The sequence below is a fragment of the Arachis ipaensis genome, chromosome B02 (assembly GCF_000816755.2).
Source record: "Arachis ipaensis cultivar K30076 chromosome B02, Araip1.1, whole genome shotgun sequence".
Taxonomy (NCBI): Eukaryota; Viridiplantae; Streptophyta; class Magnoliopsida; order Fabales; family Fabaceae; genus Arachis; species Arachis ipaensis.
In genome coordinates this window covers 62,841,957-62,859,243 of record NC_029786.2, presented here as the reverse complement: position 1 = coordinate 62,859,243, position 17,287 = coordinate 62,841,957, and the positions used below count along the sequence as shown (strand labels likewise).

At 36.3% G+C, this 17,287-nt stretch overlaps 3 protein-coding genes across 3 annotated transcripts in view; all 3 read right to left on the bottom strand.

Annotated features, from left to right (window-relative positions):
* On the bottom strand, positions 10,975–14,919 carry LOC107627311 (pentatricopeptide repeat-containing protein At3g13880-like). The gene is made up of 7 exons (XM_016330158.1): positions 14,419–14,919; positions 13,707–13,757; positions 13,540–13,612; positions 11,849–11,898; positions 11,575–11,755; positions 11,202–11,401; positions 10,975–11,088 (listed from the first exon to the last, which is right to left on the bottom strand). Exons 1-7 carry the CDS (start codon positions 14,917–14,919, stop codon positions 10,975–10,977), a joined length of 1,170 nt encoding a protein of 389 aa, XP_016185644.1.
* On the bottom strand, positions 14,934–16,157 carry LOC107627312 (pentatricopeptide repeat-containing protein At1g74600, chloroplastic-like). Its single transcript, XM_016330159.1, has one exon. It carries the CDS (start codon positions 16,155–16,157, stop codon positions 14,934–14,936), a length of 1,224 nt encoding a protein of 407 aa, XP_016185645.1.
* Positions 16,177–17,287, bottom strand: part of LOC107627313 (pentatricopeptide repeat-containing protein At1g74600, chloroplastic-like) — a 39,810-nt gene continuing 38,699 nt past the window's right edge. Inside the window, exon 3 of the mRNA XM_016330160.1 lies at positions 16,177–16,842. Within this exon, the coding sequence (XP_016185646.1) occupies positions 16,177–16,842 (666 nt within the window). The remainder of the gene's footprint in view (positions 16,843–17,287) is intronic.

The following is a 17,287-nucleotide window of genomic DNA, read 5'->3' as shown; positions in this document are numbered from 1 at the left end:
ACAAAAATTAGAAAGCATGATTAGAGAAGGATAGAGTGATTACCCTATACACTAGAGAGATTAGAGTACACACACATCATCAGTGAAGGTTCAATGCTTGATTCTATGTCCCCTGCTTTCACGAGCTGTCTTCTTACAAATTTACTTGCTTTTACTGTATGATTTGAATTAGTGAAATCTGTTCTATGCTCTGTCTTAGAGAACTTATTTATTTTTAATCAGATAGACAAAATCATATAGTTGCATTCATATATATAGGTTGCATTGCATTGCATGAGTCTTACATGTCCCTATTCATTCATATTTATCTCCTTCAACTAAGCATGAGGACATGCTAATGTTTAAGTGTGGGGAGGTTGATAAACCACTATTTTATGATTTATATTGTGTTTAATTGTGTGGTTTTATCAAGTCTTCACCCACTTATTCATATGATTTGCATGTATTTACAAATCCTTCCTAAAAATGTTCTATGATTGAAAACTTGCTTCCTAAAGATCTTTTAATTGTATATTTTTTATTTTATCCTCCTTTATACCATTCGATGCCGTGATCCGTGTGTTAAGTGTTTCAGGTTTCATAGGGCAGGAATGGCTTAGAGAATGAAGAGGAAGCTTGCAAAGATGGAAGGAACACAAGAAGTTGAGGAGATGACCAGCGAGAAGTGACGCGGGCGCATGGCTCACACGACCGCACGAATTGGAGAAAATCGCAGTGACGCGCTTGCGTTCTTGACGCGATCGCGTGGATTGGAAGCTGCACAAGTGACGCGAATGCGTGGACAACGCGCACGCGTGGCACGAAAAAATGCCGGATGACGCGAACGCGTGGACGACGCGGTCGCGTGGCGTGCGCGATTTGTAGAATTTACAGAAGTCGCTGGCGTGAATTCTGGGCCGCGTTCTAACCCATTTTTCGGCCCAGAAACGCAGATTAGAGCCAGGAAACATGCAGAGACAAATGACGACATTCATTCCGCATAATTTTTAGTTTTTAAATCTGATTTTCACTCTTCCCCTAGGTTTTTTTTCTAGATACTCATAATTGAGGATTTGAAAATTTTGGCTTCGGTTATTGAGAAGAGTCTACCTCCGGACTTGGTCATTCTAGTTTGTTTACTTACTTTTTACTTACTCTTTCATATCCTTAATCTGTCCAGAGTTAACATTGGATTACTTTTAGAGTTCATTAATGCAAGACTATTTTTATTTTAATTGATCTCTTTGATTATTGTTTATCATGTCTCTTTTTATTTCCCCTTTTTATTTTGTAAAGTCTACATTTATGATAATGGAGTAGTTTCCCAACTTGATTGGGAGTTGATTAAAAGAAGAACCTTGAGTTGGAATACTCAAGAAGTTCAATTATAATTGGTTCGTTGTTGGTTGGCTTGTTAGTCACTAACTCTAATCCTTCCTAAGGGAGAGGATTAGGACTTGTGAATAGAAGTTGACTTTTAACTTGACTTTCCCTCATTCGTTGAGGGTTAACTAAGTGGAAACAACTACTAATTATTGATTGATCTTGAGAAAATTCCAACAAGAATAGAACTTTCGATTAATCTTCTCCCGGTCGAGATTTTATTTAAATTACATAAATTCTCTAATTTAATTTCCTGTTTATCAAACTAAAAAACCATTTCGGAAAACCTCTGATTAGTAAAATAGCACATCTTCCTGCAACTCGCTGGGAGACGACCTGGGACTCATACTCCCAGTATTTTATTTCTAAAATTTGTGAAAACTCTTTTCTAAATTGACAAGTTAATTTTTGCTGGTTAAGAGCTGTACTTGCAACACCATTTTTCTTAATAATTCTTAATCTGCAAATTTCTGTCGCGTCACTCTGCTTACAGGTTTCACAACCTGAACCTCTAATCTGTCTTTCTCTTACTGTTTATTGTTAATTTTAGTTTAGTTAGATTAGTTTAATTAGAGGTAGTTTGATTAGGTGGTTAGAGAACCTGGGCTGAGTAGTGGATTTAGGCTTATTTGATTTTCTGCTGCCATGTGGATTTGCTCTGTTTCATTGCTTTGCTTATGCTGCATGTTTGCCTTGCCTAATGCTACTGACTGTTTTAATGCTACTTTGTGTTAAAATTGTTGGAATTCAGATTACTTGCTTATTGAATGGTTCATTGTTGATGGAAGTGATTCTATTTTTCTCAAATTCGAATTGAATTATTGACTGCTCCACTTCAATTTTTCATTTTATTCTTTTTCAAGACCCTGTTGTTGCTGAATTCCTATTTTACCTTGTTCTTGATGCTGTTCTAGTGCTGTGCTGAAAGCCAGTTTCTCTGTGCATTGTGTAAGGAAAAGAATACTTTTGTGGCATGCTGGTTGGTTTAAATTGTTTCTGATGATCTGCTGCTGAAATATTGGCTCATTTGTTCAATTCATATGAACTCATACCTAGTTTTTGTGCTTTTGCTTTTCAATGAATTCATATGGAACCTGATTTGCTGTTTAAACTTGGAAATAGCCAATTTGCTGCTGAAATGCTGCCGGATTTTTCCTAACCATGTTTCGTGAAATAACAATGTTTTGATTGATGCAACGAACTTCTATTCGACAATTTCTGTGTCGTTAGAACTTTGTTAGCTAAATGATTTTGGAAACTCCTCAAAGGCATGTTTACAGGTTTTTGGTCATGCTTATTATATTCTTTGCTTGTTATTCATGATGAATTGCTTATAGGCATTGAATAATTTGAATGAATTTTTAGACTGGCCATCACTTGTAACTCTTTTAAGATTTCATTCCTCTTTTACATAAACACACAAGTTTGAAAGTTTTTAATCTATGTGGCTGATGTGCTTCACTTTATTCATACATAATTTACATTAAGCCATATAGACCATAAAGCTTTCCACTCTTTTCTCAACTTGTGACCTGTATGCATTGTTGGATTTGTGTTAATTGTTGTTTGACTTGTTTGATTCTCAAGGTTTTGATTTCACCAACACCACTAGTGATCTTTACATTGATTGATGGTTTGTTTCACATTAGTTGCTCTCTAGCAATACTATATTTCATCATCAATGACTTGATACATTTCATGATTGTCAATGTGCTTACATTCCTACTTTATACATTCCCTTTTGAATTGAGCCGGTAACCACCATATCACTGATTTTCAAACTGATTTCTAACTCTAACTTGTTTGACCAACTAACTTTTCTTTTGGTTTTCAACTTAACTCTTCTGATCATTCCTTTGGATATGGTGTTTCTTAGGCTTGATAAACAAGTAATGTGCAAATGTGATTTGAATTCTTGGTTTGAAGTCTGATTTAAATTCTGAATTCTGTTGCTTGCATTCCAAGAAATTTCTTTTCTTTCTTCACTTCATGAATATGCTTTGCTTTGAGTGCTTTATATCTGTTTGGCTATCTGCTTATATTGTATCATCTCTATTTTTCAGAATGTCAGACAAAGGAAAGTCTATAGCCACTACTTCCAAAAAGAGAAAGTGCTCTAAGACCTCTACCCCCTCTCCTTATGCAAACTATGCTAAGAATCCCCTGAATGAAGAGGATAAGGAAAATCAGCTGCTGCCACCCACTGACCCAATCAAATTCTCAAACCTCTACTGTGAGCTCCGCTTCTCCGACTTCTAGAAGAATCTTAACATTGAGAAGAAAATTCTCCTTCCCAATGACATGAGGCGTGCCATTAACACCTGTATTCTGGAGTTAGGATTGGATTTTGTTGATAGAGATTTGGGGAGGGTGAACACTTCATGGGTGAGAGAATTCTATTGCAACTTCTTCCGAACCACTCTTGATTCAGTTCAGCTGCGGGGTAGAGAGATTATGATCACTGAGGCTGCTATTAGGGCTACCATCGCCCTGATGGCACCTGCGCCTATAAACAGGCAGAGATAGCCATCCACTGCATGACATTTGATTATGAGGCACTTAAGCGCGTGATTGCTACACCTGACGCTCCCTGGGTGATGGATTCTGGGAACAAGAAGCCCAAGGGGATGTGTTTTACTTATCTATCGAGGGAGGCTAGGACCTGGCAGCATATCTTCGCCCACTATGTCTTTCCCACCACTCACTTCTCAGAGATTCCGATGGATATGATGGTTCTGTTTGGGTGTGTGATGGAGGGGAAGGAGGTAAACTTTCCCCGACTGATCAGACAGAGTATGTGGCGCACGCATATCCGCGGCCTATTGCCCTTTCCTACACTGGTCACCAGCATGATCGAGATGGCTGATGTTCCGTGGGAGGATGATGACGTGACACCACCACCCCTAGATGACGACGAGAAAGAGGTTACCATTCCATGGGGTGGGTGGGTACACGAGAAGCCCCCACCCAAACGCCATTCCCGAGCTAGAGCAGTAAGGAGGCAGCTCAGCCCTCGTCATCAGCAGCAGCAGCAGGACCCCCCTCTACTTCAGCAGCCGCAGCATCTTTACCATCACCACCAGCACCTGAGCCGACTTATCTGTTGGTGCAGCACCTGCTTCGCTTCATGGAGTGCCTCGAGCGTTCTATTTTCTGCTACTCTATTTTATTTTGCATTTTATGTTTTAGATCATTTTGGAATTACTGTACATATTTGCTATTGTGGATACCCTTATTTTGGTATTTGCACACTTTTATTATATATATATATATATATATTGCATCTTAGTTTTTGATTGTGATTAGGAAAATGTTTTGGATTGTTAAAAAAATCTAGTTAACCCTTTTTATATAAGAATTGTGTTTTGATTGAAAAAGGAAAAATTTTTAAAATTTTCTAAATCACAACATTGCATTAGAATAAGCCTAGTCAATATGATGAAAATTTTTAAGAAATTCATTTTTAGGGCACCACCCCAATTGGTTGAAATTTTTTTTTAGAACTTGCTTGAAATTATACACTTGTGGATCATGTTTGAGCAAAGAACACAAGCATGTGAGATTTGAGTCTAATTGTGTGGTTACATCATACATGACCACTTACTTTCATTCTTGCGTGCATTATTCTCTTCCTATGAGTGTAATCTTTGATTTGTTTGATTCTTTATGTCTATTATTTTGTATATACATGCATTTATATGATTGAGGCCATTGTTCAAATAGCTCACTTACCCAAATAACCAACCTTTTATCTCCCATTGTTAACCAATCTTGAGCCTATGCTTAACCCATTTGTTCATAATTGTAGCACATTACAAGCTTAAGTGAAAAACAATAAATATCCCTTGTTTGGATCTTTGATTAGCTTAGGCTAGTGAGAGTGTTTATCATTTGATTTTGGAAAAGTTGGGTACATTAGGTAGAGATAAAAGTGTATTTGTGTTTTTGTTGAGAAATTTTCAAGAATTGGGTACATACTCATGTATTAATCATGTGCAAACCATATGCATTGATGCTCTTGTATATATGCTTTATCTAAAAATTTTTTTTTTCAACAAAAAGGGAACAAAATGTCCCAAAATTTAAGGTTTCATAAATTCAATGCATATGTGTGAGAATATAAAAAGAAAATACACGAGTGTGTAAAAAAGTGAAGATTGGATAGCTAGGATTGTTTAGAATTGTTTAGCTTGTCATAGGTTAGGTGGGAAGTTTAAGTTAATCAAAGATTCGAATTTAAAGCTCACTTGACCATATGCACCCTACCTTGACCCTAGCTCCATTACAACCTATGGGAAGTCCTCATGATATTTGTATGCATGCATAAAATAATTGTTGATTATTAGATGAAAAATAAATCTTGAAAAGCATGATTAGGGGATAATTGAGTGAATCAACCCCATACACTTGAGTGCATAGAGCGGATACACATCCGGCGAGGGTTCGATCGCTCAATTACATGTTTCCACCCATGATCATTTTTTTCTTGCAAGTTTGTGCACTTTTTCAATGATTCAACCCAATTGTGGTTTGCTTTGATTGCTAATACCTTAGCCCTTGTGCTTGTATGTGTATTCTTGGAGATTGATTTATTTTGACTAAGCTATTGCATCATGTAAATAGATTGCATTTAGTTAGTTGCATTGAATAAATGTTAATACCATTTGCTTCTTTCTTGATTTTAGCATGAGGACATGCTTAGTTTAAGTGTGGGGAGATTTGATAAACCCCGATTTCGTGATTTATCTTGTGCTTATTTTAGGGGATTTTACCGCCTTTTCCCACATTTATTCAATGAAATAGCATGGTTTTGTAATTCTCCCTTGAATTATGATTAAGTGTAAAAACATGATTTTTAGGCCCTTAAATTGGTGATTTTGATTCACTTTAATTCCATTCGATGCCTTGATATGTTTGTTGAGTGATTTCAGGTCCATAAGGCAAGTATTGGATGGAAAGAATGAGGAGAAAAGCATGCAAAGAGGAGAATGCATGAAGAAACAAAGATTGTGAATGCATCAATCAACGCGCACGTGTACAAAGCGCGCACGCGCAAAAGTGGTCTTACATAGATACGCGCACGCGTACATGCCGCGTCCGCACGGGTGACGATTTTGCCAATCGACGCGCACGCACACATGGCGCGCACGCGCTGATACTCTCACATGGCCCACTTAAAGGCAAAATACTGGGGGCGATTTCTGAGCTGCCCAGGCCCAAATCCAACTTGTTTCTGAGTGTATTTCATGCAGAATTGAAGTCCAAGAAAAGGGAGAGCAATTAGTTTAGCCAACATGAGCATTTAGTTAGTTTTCTAGAGAGAGAAGCTCCCTCTTCTCTCTAGAATTAGGTTAGATTATTTTATATCCATGTTTAATTTCTTGATCTCATCTTGTTTCCTTTATAATTTCTCATTTCTACACCTTGATTCTCTTAGTTGTAACGTTAATTTCTCTTTTATGTCTCTTTTGTGATGATGAACTCATGTTGGATTTGGTTTACATTTAATGTAATTTGATGTTGATGTTTCTTTCATTGATGAATTGAGTTGTGATATTACATTTCTTGCAACTAGTAGTTGGTAGACTTTATTATTCTTGCAATTTATGATGTTTATTTCTATTGCACTCTATGTGTTTGATGAAATATTCTCCTTAGTTTTTGAGTAGTTTTGTCAACTCTTGGTCTAAGCTAAGGAAATTGGGTAAATTTGAGTCATTGGGTATAATGGATTTGGTGATTTGAGAACCCTTGGTGATCAATTTGACACCCATTGACGCTAACCCACTACTAAGTTAATTAGTAGGTAGGTTGGGACTTACGGGTTGATGTGATAAAACCTATTTGACGTACTTAAAGCTTTTGGGAAGTAGACTTAATAGGTTGGCCTCTCATGATTATCAATATTCGATTTGTTGACAAGGATGATGATCTCAATTGCCTAAGTCTTAGCCAAGAGTCCTTTAACTTGTTTTCTTTAATCACTTGCCGAATTTACTTTTCTTGCCCTCTTATAAGCTAAAAAAACCCCCTTACCCCTTTATAGCCAGTAATTGAGCATTCCATTGTTTCCTAGGGAGACGACCCGGAGTCCAAATACTTCGGTAAATTTTCATTTGGGGTTTGTACTTGTGACAAAACCGATATTTTAATTTGATGGGAGAGTTGTTTGTTGGTTTGGAGCTATGCTTGCAACGAAGTAATCCCTTTCTTTAGGAAGAAAATCTAGACCAAAAATGATTCTTCTCTCATCACCCACAGAACTGAACAAGATTTATGTGCTAAACAAATATTTATAAACTTACTCTTTATCAGAGGTTTGTTGTGTTTGACTCTCTGAAGGGACACAGATAAAGTCATCATTGATCAACTCTTCCTGAAGAGAACTTGGAAGAGATAATGCAAGAGGATTTCTAAGGAATGTAAACAAGGAAGAAGTTAATATTGAATAATTAGAATTTGTTCTAAAAAACGGGAATCTGGACATTGAAAAGCTCACATCTTCAAAGGTTCAGAATGAGTTTCTTGTTGAACCTGAATGATTTGTAGATCAGAATTGGGTATAGCGCTATTGACGTTTAAATAAATTTTCTGTGAGATTAATTAAACAAAATTTAATTACCTAAATCTGATAGAGTAACATAAATATTTTTTAACTTACACTGGTGGACTTTTAAAAACCTTTCTTGGATGGATTTTCTTTTTTCTAAAATATTTTACCGTGGATTCTGGGGTATTTTTCCTAAAAAAAAGATACAAATTAAAATTAGAAACTAAGATTAAAAGCAGAGGTCTAGAAACACATAAAATTCATTTTTGGAAAGCACCGAACCGAAAGTAAAGAGTGCAACAAACCTGGTATTGTCTTGGGCATTTACAGATGGTGCGCAGCTTCCCTGAGTCTGCAAGAGTGGTTCACTTCCTAGATTTATAGTTGGCAGTCTAACCAAGATAAATAAATTATTATTAATTGAATCAAGAGGAATTACAAAAGGTTCTAGCAAAAGTAAGCAAAGAAAGGAAAAGAACTTGGTATAAAAAATTGAATCTTACGTCTCAGAGGATTCATTTCGTGCCTCTATTGAGGCAAACTGATCCGGAGCAATGTGTGTTGACTGAGCTCCATCATTTCTTTTTTTTTTTTTATCTCTTTTCTCTTATCGTCTCCAACGCTTGCCTTCTTCTTTCTACAGTGTTGTCTTTTGCTTGTTCTGTTCTGAAAGTTCATAAAATAAGTATCAATACACCTAAAATGAAAGTATCAATAAAAGAAAATCTGATTCGAGAAACTTACTCCTTGTCAGATTGGGTTCGTTTTTTTGCCACTGATGAGCGGATAATTTATACGCTTTTTGACATTGTTTTTAGTATGTTTTTAGTAGGATCTAGTTACTTTTAGGGATGTTTTCATTAGTTTTTATGTTAAATTCATATTTCTGGACTTTACTATGAGTTTGTGTATTTTTCTGTGATTTCAGGTATTTTTTGGCTGAAATTGAGCAAAACTGGCGTTCAACTCCGGGAATGACCTCTACACGTGTAACACTCAAGCTCAGCCCAAGCACACACCAAGTGGGCCCCGGAAGTGGATTTATGCATCAATTACTTACTTCTGTAAACCCTAGTAGCTAGTTTATTATAAATAGGACTTTTTACTATTGTACTAGACATCTTAGAATCTTTGGAATCATCTTTGGACGCCTGGTTGTTAGATCAGAGGGGCTGGCCATTCGGCCATGCCTGGACCTTTCACTTATGTATTTTCAACGGTAGAGTTTCTGCACTCCATAGATTAAGGTGTGGAGCTCTGCTGTTCCTCAAAAATTAATGCAAAGTACTACTGTTTTCTATTCAATTCATCTTATTTCGCTTCCAAGATATTCATTTGCACTTCAATCTGAATGTGATGAACGTGACAATCATCATTATTCCCTACGAACGCGTGCCTGACAACCACTTCCGTTCTACATTAGATTGAATGAGTATCTCTTAGATCTCTTAATCGGAATCTTCGTGGTGTAAGCTAGAATGATGGCGGCATTCAAGAGAATCCGGAAAGTCTAAACCTTGTTTGTGGTATTTCGAGTAGGATTCAATGATTGAATGACTGTGACGAGCTTCAAACTCGCGATTGCTGGGCGTAGTGACAGACGTATTCGCTTATCTGAAATTCTCACCAATGATTTACATAAGTATTTCTATCCCTATTTTATTAATTATTTTCGAAAACCCCATTACTATTTTATATCCGCCTGACTGAGATTTACAAGGTGACCATAGCTTGCTTCATACCAACAATCTCCGTGGGATTCGACCCTTACTCACGTAAGGTATTACTTGGACGACCCAGTGCACTTGCTGGTTAGTTGTGCGAAGTTGTGAACCATGGTATTGGCATCGCGTTTTTGGTGCCATTGCCAGGGAAAGAAAGAGCAATGAATTTTACATAATCAAAGTGTAATCACAATTTCTGCGCACCAGCCACCCTTTGAGGTTGTTTTCTTTTTATTATGGGTGTTTTCTCAATTTCTTTTTCTCTGTAAGACAGACAAATACATCGAATTTATAACTGAGAAAAATATAAGCAAGAACAAGAAAATAACAATCAATTCAACCAAATTAACAGACATCACCGAACCGAAAACAATTAAAAGGAAGAATCGAAAATTAGAAGACCACCGAACCGAAAGGAATTCATTTGCTGAACAATACTTACTGGCCTTCAGATTTGCTTGTGCTCTCTGAATCTGTTGGCACAGGCTTCCTTTTTTTGGTTTGCTTTTTAACCACCTTCGGTGGTTGTTTTCTTTTCTTTGTTCTAGTTTTTTCGTCTTCTCTGCAATACATAAGAACAAGTGTATAAGAACAAATTTAAGATACAAGTTAAATGAAATCAATATGAACATTAAACTTACTGGTTTTTGGATTCACTTTTGCTTTTTGAATCCATGGAAATGCTTTCAGTTTCACTTGTTGATTGTGAATCCTTCTCAACAAGCACCTTCTTTTGTCTTGCTCTCTTTGCCGGTGGTCGTTTGTCGGATTCAGATTGAGATTCAGATTCGGAAAATCTTTCTTCTTTCGAAGAAGAATCCAGATCGACAATTTTCTTTTTTATTTTCTTTCTTTTTTCTTTTTTATCCAACTTCCTTGTTTCTGTTTTTTCATTCTTTTTTTTTGTACAGAAGTTCCTAAAACAGAAACAAGGACTCAATTATTTAATGAGAAATACAATAACAACTATTTAATCAACATGAGTAACCCAGTTTACCGAATGATACTAATGTGATGAATAAAAATCCATAAAACATGATAATTATTTAATGATCAAAGAAACATTTTTGCATGCACAAGGACTCAATTGAATACAGTAACAATCAGCTAAAGCAAAATGCGAGCTCACCGAACCGAAAAAGGTTCATATGGTGAACAATTACCAGTATGACAAATAAATTAGTTATAACCTAAAACAGAAGTTTATTTAGTTAGTAGAGTATTTTAAAAGCATTTGAAAACAAATTGTAAGGGAAATTTTAGTAGAGTGTTTACCAATGGTTCTGTTGCTTCTTTAGAAATCCGTTCAAGCATCATTTGCTTTGTCCAATGAGCCACTCAAGGTGCTGGGGGAGCATCAGGTGCGAACGGGCGAAGGAACTTGGTTTCGTGAAAGTATATCAATATCAACACAAAAACACAGCCATCAACAGACTGTTTCCTCCCCTTTCTCTTTTTTCAACTCCTTTCATCAAGAAGTTGAGCACATGCTTTGCCCAATCCCATTTCCAAATGTTGTCGACATGAAAGATCGGTGGCTTATGGATTGGGGAGGCCACACTTACCGTTGTGGGAAGCAAGAAGCACTTTTGGATGAAGACAACAAAAGTCCTCTTGAATTTTTTCCGGTTCTCCTCCCCTTCTACGCTCATATCCAGCACATTCCTTGTCAAAGTCGCCAAGGAAATATTTTTGAGACTGTCAAATATTTCCTTGTCTTCTGGATTCAGATTGTTGTAATCAACCTTATCATCAAAATAATTCCCTTCAATATTTTAGTAGCACAAATCAGTAAAAAAGGCTCAGTTTAATTTTTTGTAAACCAATGAACTGAAAATAAGCAGTAAGTGAAAAGTGTATTACCTCCATTAGTTATGCCGAGGGCAACTGCTACTTTCCGAGGAGTTATGTATATTCTGCCCTAGAGAGTTTTCAGACATCCTTTCTCTTCATCAAAGTGATCAATCAATTCTCTCAACAGGGCATGAGAGACATTCATTTCTGGGACATGTGCCAGGGCACCAAATCCCATTTCTTCCACTATATCTTTTTTTTCTTGAGTCATATCCATGTACACTGTTGCCATTGCCTTTGTTTGGCACATGCAATAATGAGTTTTCTACAAGTTATGAAACTGAATGTGAGGATATATTTATAATAGAAAATAGATATTATTCGAATGAAAGCGGATAAATATATTTAATGTGCTTACGTTATAGTGCGACTTCTCCTTCATTGTTGCCATTGTCTTGTTCTGTTTTGCTGTAAGAAAAAAGTTTGGTCAATACTTCACTTAATACGCCAATAAGCACAAACATGTATATCTTAATCAAGTCAATTAAAATACCACAAGCCACCGAACCGAAACTCATTCATGCACATAACCAAAATCACAAAGGTCACTGAACCGAAACTCATTCATGCACAGAACCAGTAAGAATGATCAACTTTTAATCAACAAGAATAGTATTCCTCCATGCAAAAGAAGTACTGAAGATAGTAACAATCAATTTCAAAACTCTAGTTAAACTATCCACACCAGTAAGAACAAGCACGTATATCTTAAAACCCTAGTTACACTATTCACTGAATTGAACGAAAATAACAACAAATTTCATTCCAAGCCCTAGTTATACTGTAAAAATGCATGCACAATAGTTCCATCTACTAAACGAAACAAATCAATCCAGTAAAACTAAAATGCAACTAGGAGAAACGTGACATTGCTTGATTTCAAATGAACAGTAGTTTTCTCATACCTTTTGTAGTCTTTGTTGCTGTTTTTGTTCGTTTCTGGTTGTTGCTTGCGAAATCTTCTTCCGTTTCCTTACTAGTAGTGATTTTCGCAGTGAATGTGATTGAAATTTGAGTGATGTTGAGAGAGATTCGAAAAAACGAAGTGGTTTCGTGTGTGTTGAAGAAGAATGAACGTTTTTTCATAATGAAGCGCGAATGAAGTAGTCGTTTCGTTTGTATGGGGCGTGTGGAAGTCACGTTTTTTTAATGAGATTGGAAGCGCGTTAATTGTTTTGGGTTTGAGCCAACTTGGTTAAATTGTTACATGGATGTGTAGTAGGCCCATATTTTATTATATTCGATTCAATTCTAGTTAAACCTTGATTAAATCATTGAATCTTTAATTTTATTAGCTTGATTTTTAGAATTTTGGTTAGGAGTATTAATTTAATAAATTTAGATAATTCTAGACTTGAGTAATTTTATTGATTGAAGCATATTTTTTATAGGTACAAATTCTTTTATTTTTTTAGATAGATTTGTAAATGGTAGTTTACTTTTGTTGTTTAGGATTGCAGAAATGATTATTGGGAATCATTTTTTTGAGAATTACAATCATACAAGTACTGGTGTGAGTACCTTTTAGGTATGTGGCTGAAAAATGCCTCGTATTTCATTAACCAAAAAAAATTTTTTTAGATAATTTTTAAAATTTAAAAAACTTTAAAATAAATCTTAAATTATTGATTAGATGTTGGTTCTATACAATGAATTGTAAATACTTTGTGCAAGGAATCTAATAAACAAAAAAGAAAAAGATAAATAAGTTCCTAATTTTTTGTTCTGCGGATATTTTTGTTTTTACGATTTGAAAATACTTTTAAATTCTTAATCTCTTTAAAAGTTGGACATATGAGTCGCTCTATTAATATGGCATATGGGTTTGTCAGACCCAACACTAACATCTGATGTGACTTCTGTTGTGCTGACTTAGCCGTTACTGATGCATCCGTGGAGGGAATGCCCATACATGCATTCAGAGCCTTGATAAAATACTAAACCTATATTCACAAAATGAGAATAAAAAAAATACCTCAAGATTCTCATTATGCACTCCATTATCCTAACCATAAGAGCCAATAGTATTGCCAGCTGTGTATAATTTACTGGATGGATCAGCTATGCTATTTAGCACGTTGGAACGTAAGAGAGAAACCAATGCGACTAGACCAATCGCAAGCTGTCGAGAAGAACCAAATAACCCATACACTAATAGGGAACGAATCCAGAGTCTTCCTTGCAAAGATAAAATAACATTAATAACAAAATATTACGTAGATCTTCACGATATAAGCATCAAGAACATGACACACAAATAATGCAAGCTACAAAAGTGATGAAAGAAAAAATAAAGCATTTTTTAAGATCAGTATGGTATGAACAACACTTGATTCGTAAGAATCAAACTCTAAGAGATACTTGGAAGACACGTTATATAATTATTTTGTCCACAGATGGTTTGATATAAAAAAAAAAAGAAAACTACTTTTGAATCTAAATAAAATGATATCAAAAAATTGAGTTCTGTTGATTTTGTCTAAGTTGAAAAGCTCATTTATAATTTTGTATCAATTTGCTCATTTTTTTCTTTCTCATTTGCTATTTTAGTTCTTTCAGTAAAGAAAATATTGCGAGTGGTGTGCATAGTTGATAGGTGACAACAAACATAAGAAGTTTGAAGTGAGTTGCAAAGCTACCAAGGTGGACTTATTTGTCCCGTTTTGAAAAGGTTCTCTTTACGTGTGCATCCGTAACGGCTAGGTCAGCACAACGGGAGCCACATCAGATTTTTTTGTTGGGTCTGACGGACTCATGAACGGAGGGACTCATATGTTCAACTTTTAAAGAGATCAGGGATTTAAAAGTATTTTTAAATCATCAGGACGAAAATATTTACGGGACAAAAAGTCAATGACTTCTTTATCCTTTTCTAGAGATACTGGAACAAAATTATGTCACTATTACACTTCACATGAGGCTCCAAACAGGCTCTTTCTTCATCCCAGTCCAATTCAACGAGCTCCTAATCTTGGCCACTTCTTCCCACTGTCCTACATCTGCGCAAATATTAGAGAGACAAACATAAGCTCCAGCATCACTTGATATGAACTCCATAAACTTTTTGGCTGCTACCTTTCCAAGCTCGAAATCACCATGGACTTTGCAAGCAGCAAGCAGAGTTTCCCATATTAAAGCATCAGCTTCAATAGGCATCTCATTTATGAAACTTTCAGCCTCTCGGACTCTGCCGGATCGGCCTCGCACATCGACAATACAAGCGTAATGTCGATGATCAGGTGTAATGCCGTAGTCTATGAGCATTGAATTAAGATAGAAGAAGGCTTCCTCAACCAGCCCACTATGGCTACAAGCTGATAAAATCCCAACAAATGTTACTGCATCAGGTTTTACTCCATCTTTTCTCATTAGTTCATAAGCTTCTAAGGCCTCTACGCCTTTACCATGATAAGCATAGCTCACAATCATGGATGTCCAACCTATTACATCTGGCTTCTCAGCATCATCAAACGCCTTTTGGATTCTAAAATACTTCCACATTTTGAATACATTGTCATTAGCGAACTTCCAATATAAACATCTGCTTGTAAACCCAATTTTTGGACGTAGGCATGCAATTGAGTTCCGATTTCTGATTGATACGAAATTGCAGCAGCTCCGAGAATGGATGAAATTACGGAAGAGTCCACTGATACATCAGCGAAGAGCATCTCACGGAATAACAAAAATGCCTTTTCAATTAGGCCCCTTTGGGCATATCCTGCAACCATCGAAGAGCATGCAAATGCATCCTTTTCGGGTAGCATATCAAACACTGTCCTTGCCAAATTCAAGCTTCCACACTTTGAATACATATTTACCAATGCTCCGCAAAAGGCTGAGTTTTTTCCTATTCCTAAACGAAAAGCATAGCCATGAATTTCTTTACCCATCTGCAAGGACTGAAGCGTGGAACAAGCAGATAGAGTTGGTATTAAGACCATATGATCGGGGAGAATTTTTTGATATATCATATCTCTAAACAGCTGAAGAGCTTGCTCTGCATATCCATGCTCTGCCAAACCAGCAATCATGGAGGTCCACGAGACATTGTCTTTTACCGGAACTTGCAGAAAAACCTTATAAGACTCCTCCAAATTGCCACACTTTGAGTATATTGTGAAAAGGGAAAAGCCGACCGAAGCTTCAGTCACGAACCCAGACCTTAAAGTGTAACTATGCATCTGTGTCACTAAAGTTAAGCAGCTAATAATACTTAACACACTACTAATACAATACTCATTAGGTTTCACTCCTTCTCTTAACATTACCCGGAATAACTCAACCACCCTCCTAGACTTTTGGTTCTGTGCAAAAGATGACAGGATGGCTGCCCAGGTGCCTTGATCCTTCTTATTTTCCATCTCATTGAAGGCTAATTCTGATAGTTCAACTTCTCCCATTTTTGCATACATGTTGATCAAAGCAGCCCCAACATTAAGGTACAAATAGAACCCTAATTTTAATATCAGGGAATGAATTTGGACTGCCAGATCAATCATCCCAGGTTTTGCACATGCAGAAAGCACACTCGTAAGGGTATAGCTATTTATCTCCTGCCCTATTTGCCTCATATCTTTGAAAAGCTTTAATGCAGAAAAAATATCATTGTCTTGCACAAACCCAGAAATTATTGCAGTCCAAGAAACCACATTATGGACTGACATGTGAGAATTCTCTAAAAGCTTAATCCATACACCTAAATTTGGCATAAAAATCAACAATAGCAGTCTTGAGAAAGATATCAGTTGCACAACATTTGACAACACAACCATGAACAACTTTACCCATCTGCATATCTCTAAGGATACAACATGCTGTTAAGACGCTTGGAAATGTATAACTATTTGGCATCAGATATGCTCGCAACATTTGGCGAAACAAATTCAAAGCAACGCAGCTTTCTCCAGTTTTAACTGCCCCAGAAATAATAGTATTCCAACATGCCACATTAGTGCATGAAAGATAATTAAAAAACCTAAGAGCCTCCTTAAAGCCATGGAATTTGGAAAACGTTTGTAACATTTGAGTCTGAACAAAACCACTGGAAAGGAACCCATTTTTCAAAACAAGTGAAAAAACTTGCTCACCAAATAAAGGACCTTGCAGAGCAACACAAGCCGAAAGAACGCTCCAATAGCTAAACTCATTAGGATTGGCACCAACCGAACGCATCCTACTAAACATCTCCCACGAATTCTCAAACATTGAATTTTGCCTATAACCAGATATCATGATGTTCCACGAAACATCATTTGGAATAGGAATTAAATCAAACAGCTTGCGGGCAACAACCATGTCAGCAGATTTGCAGTGAAAATCAAGCAAAGAATTCACAGCGAAGATATCAGACTGCAAATCACAAGTTTTAATCAAATGGGCATGCATGAATTTTGAGTTCCAAGTAGTGTGCTGACCTGAATTCTTGTTTAACATAACGAACAAATGGGCTTTCAATGAAACCGAGCGAAGTGGTGAATTGGCAAGCAAGTCGTGAGCTTGTTTTGTGATAGCTTTGAGTAAGTAGAGAATTCATAAGAATCATACGAGGGGCAGATAATGTTACCACCATTACCACTCTCATCTAGACAATTGAGTGTACTGAATGCATTATTTGATTTGCATTGAAAATTCGTGCTAATGTGCAGATGAAGAGGAATTGCAACAAAGCAAAATAGAAAGACTTGCATATTGTTCTGGTTTTCCAAAAGTTGCAAAGCTTTTTGAGATACTCAATGTTTGTTTAGAACTTTATATCAATTTCTTTTATGAAAAAATATATTTTTTTTAAAATAAG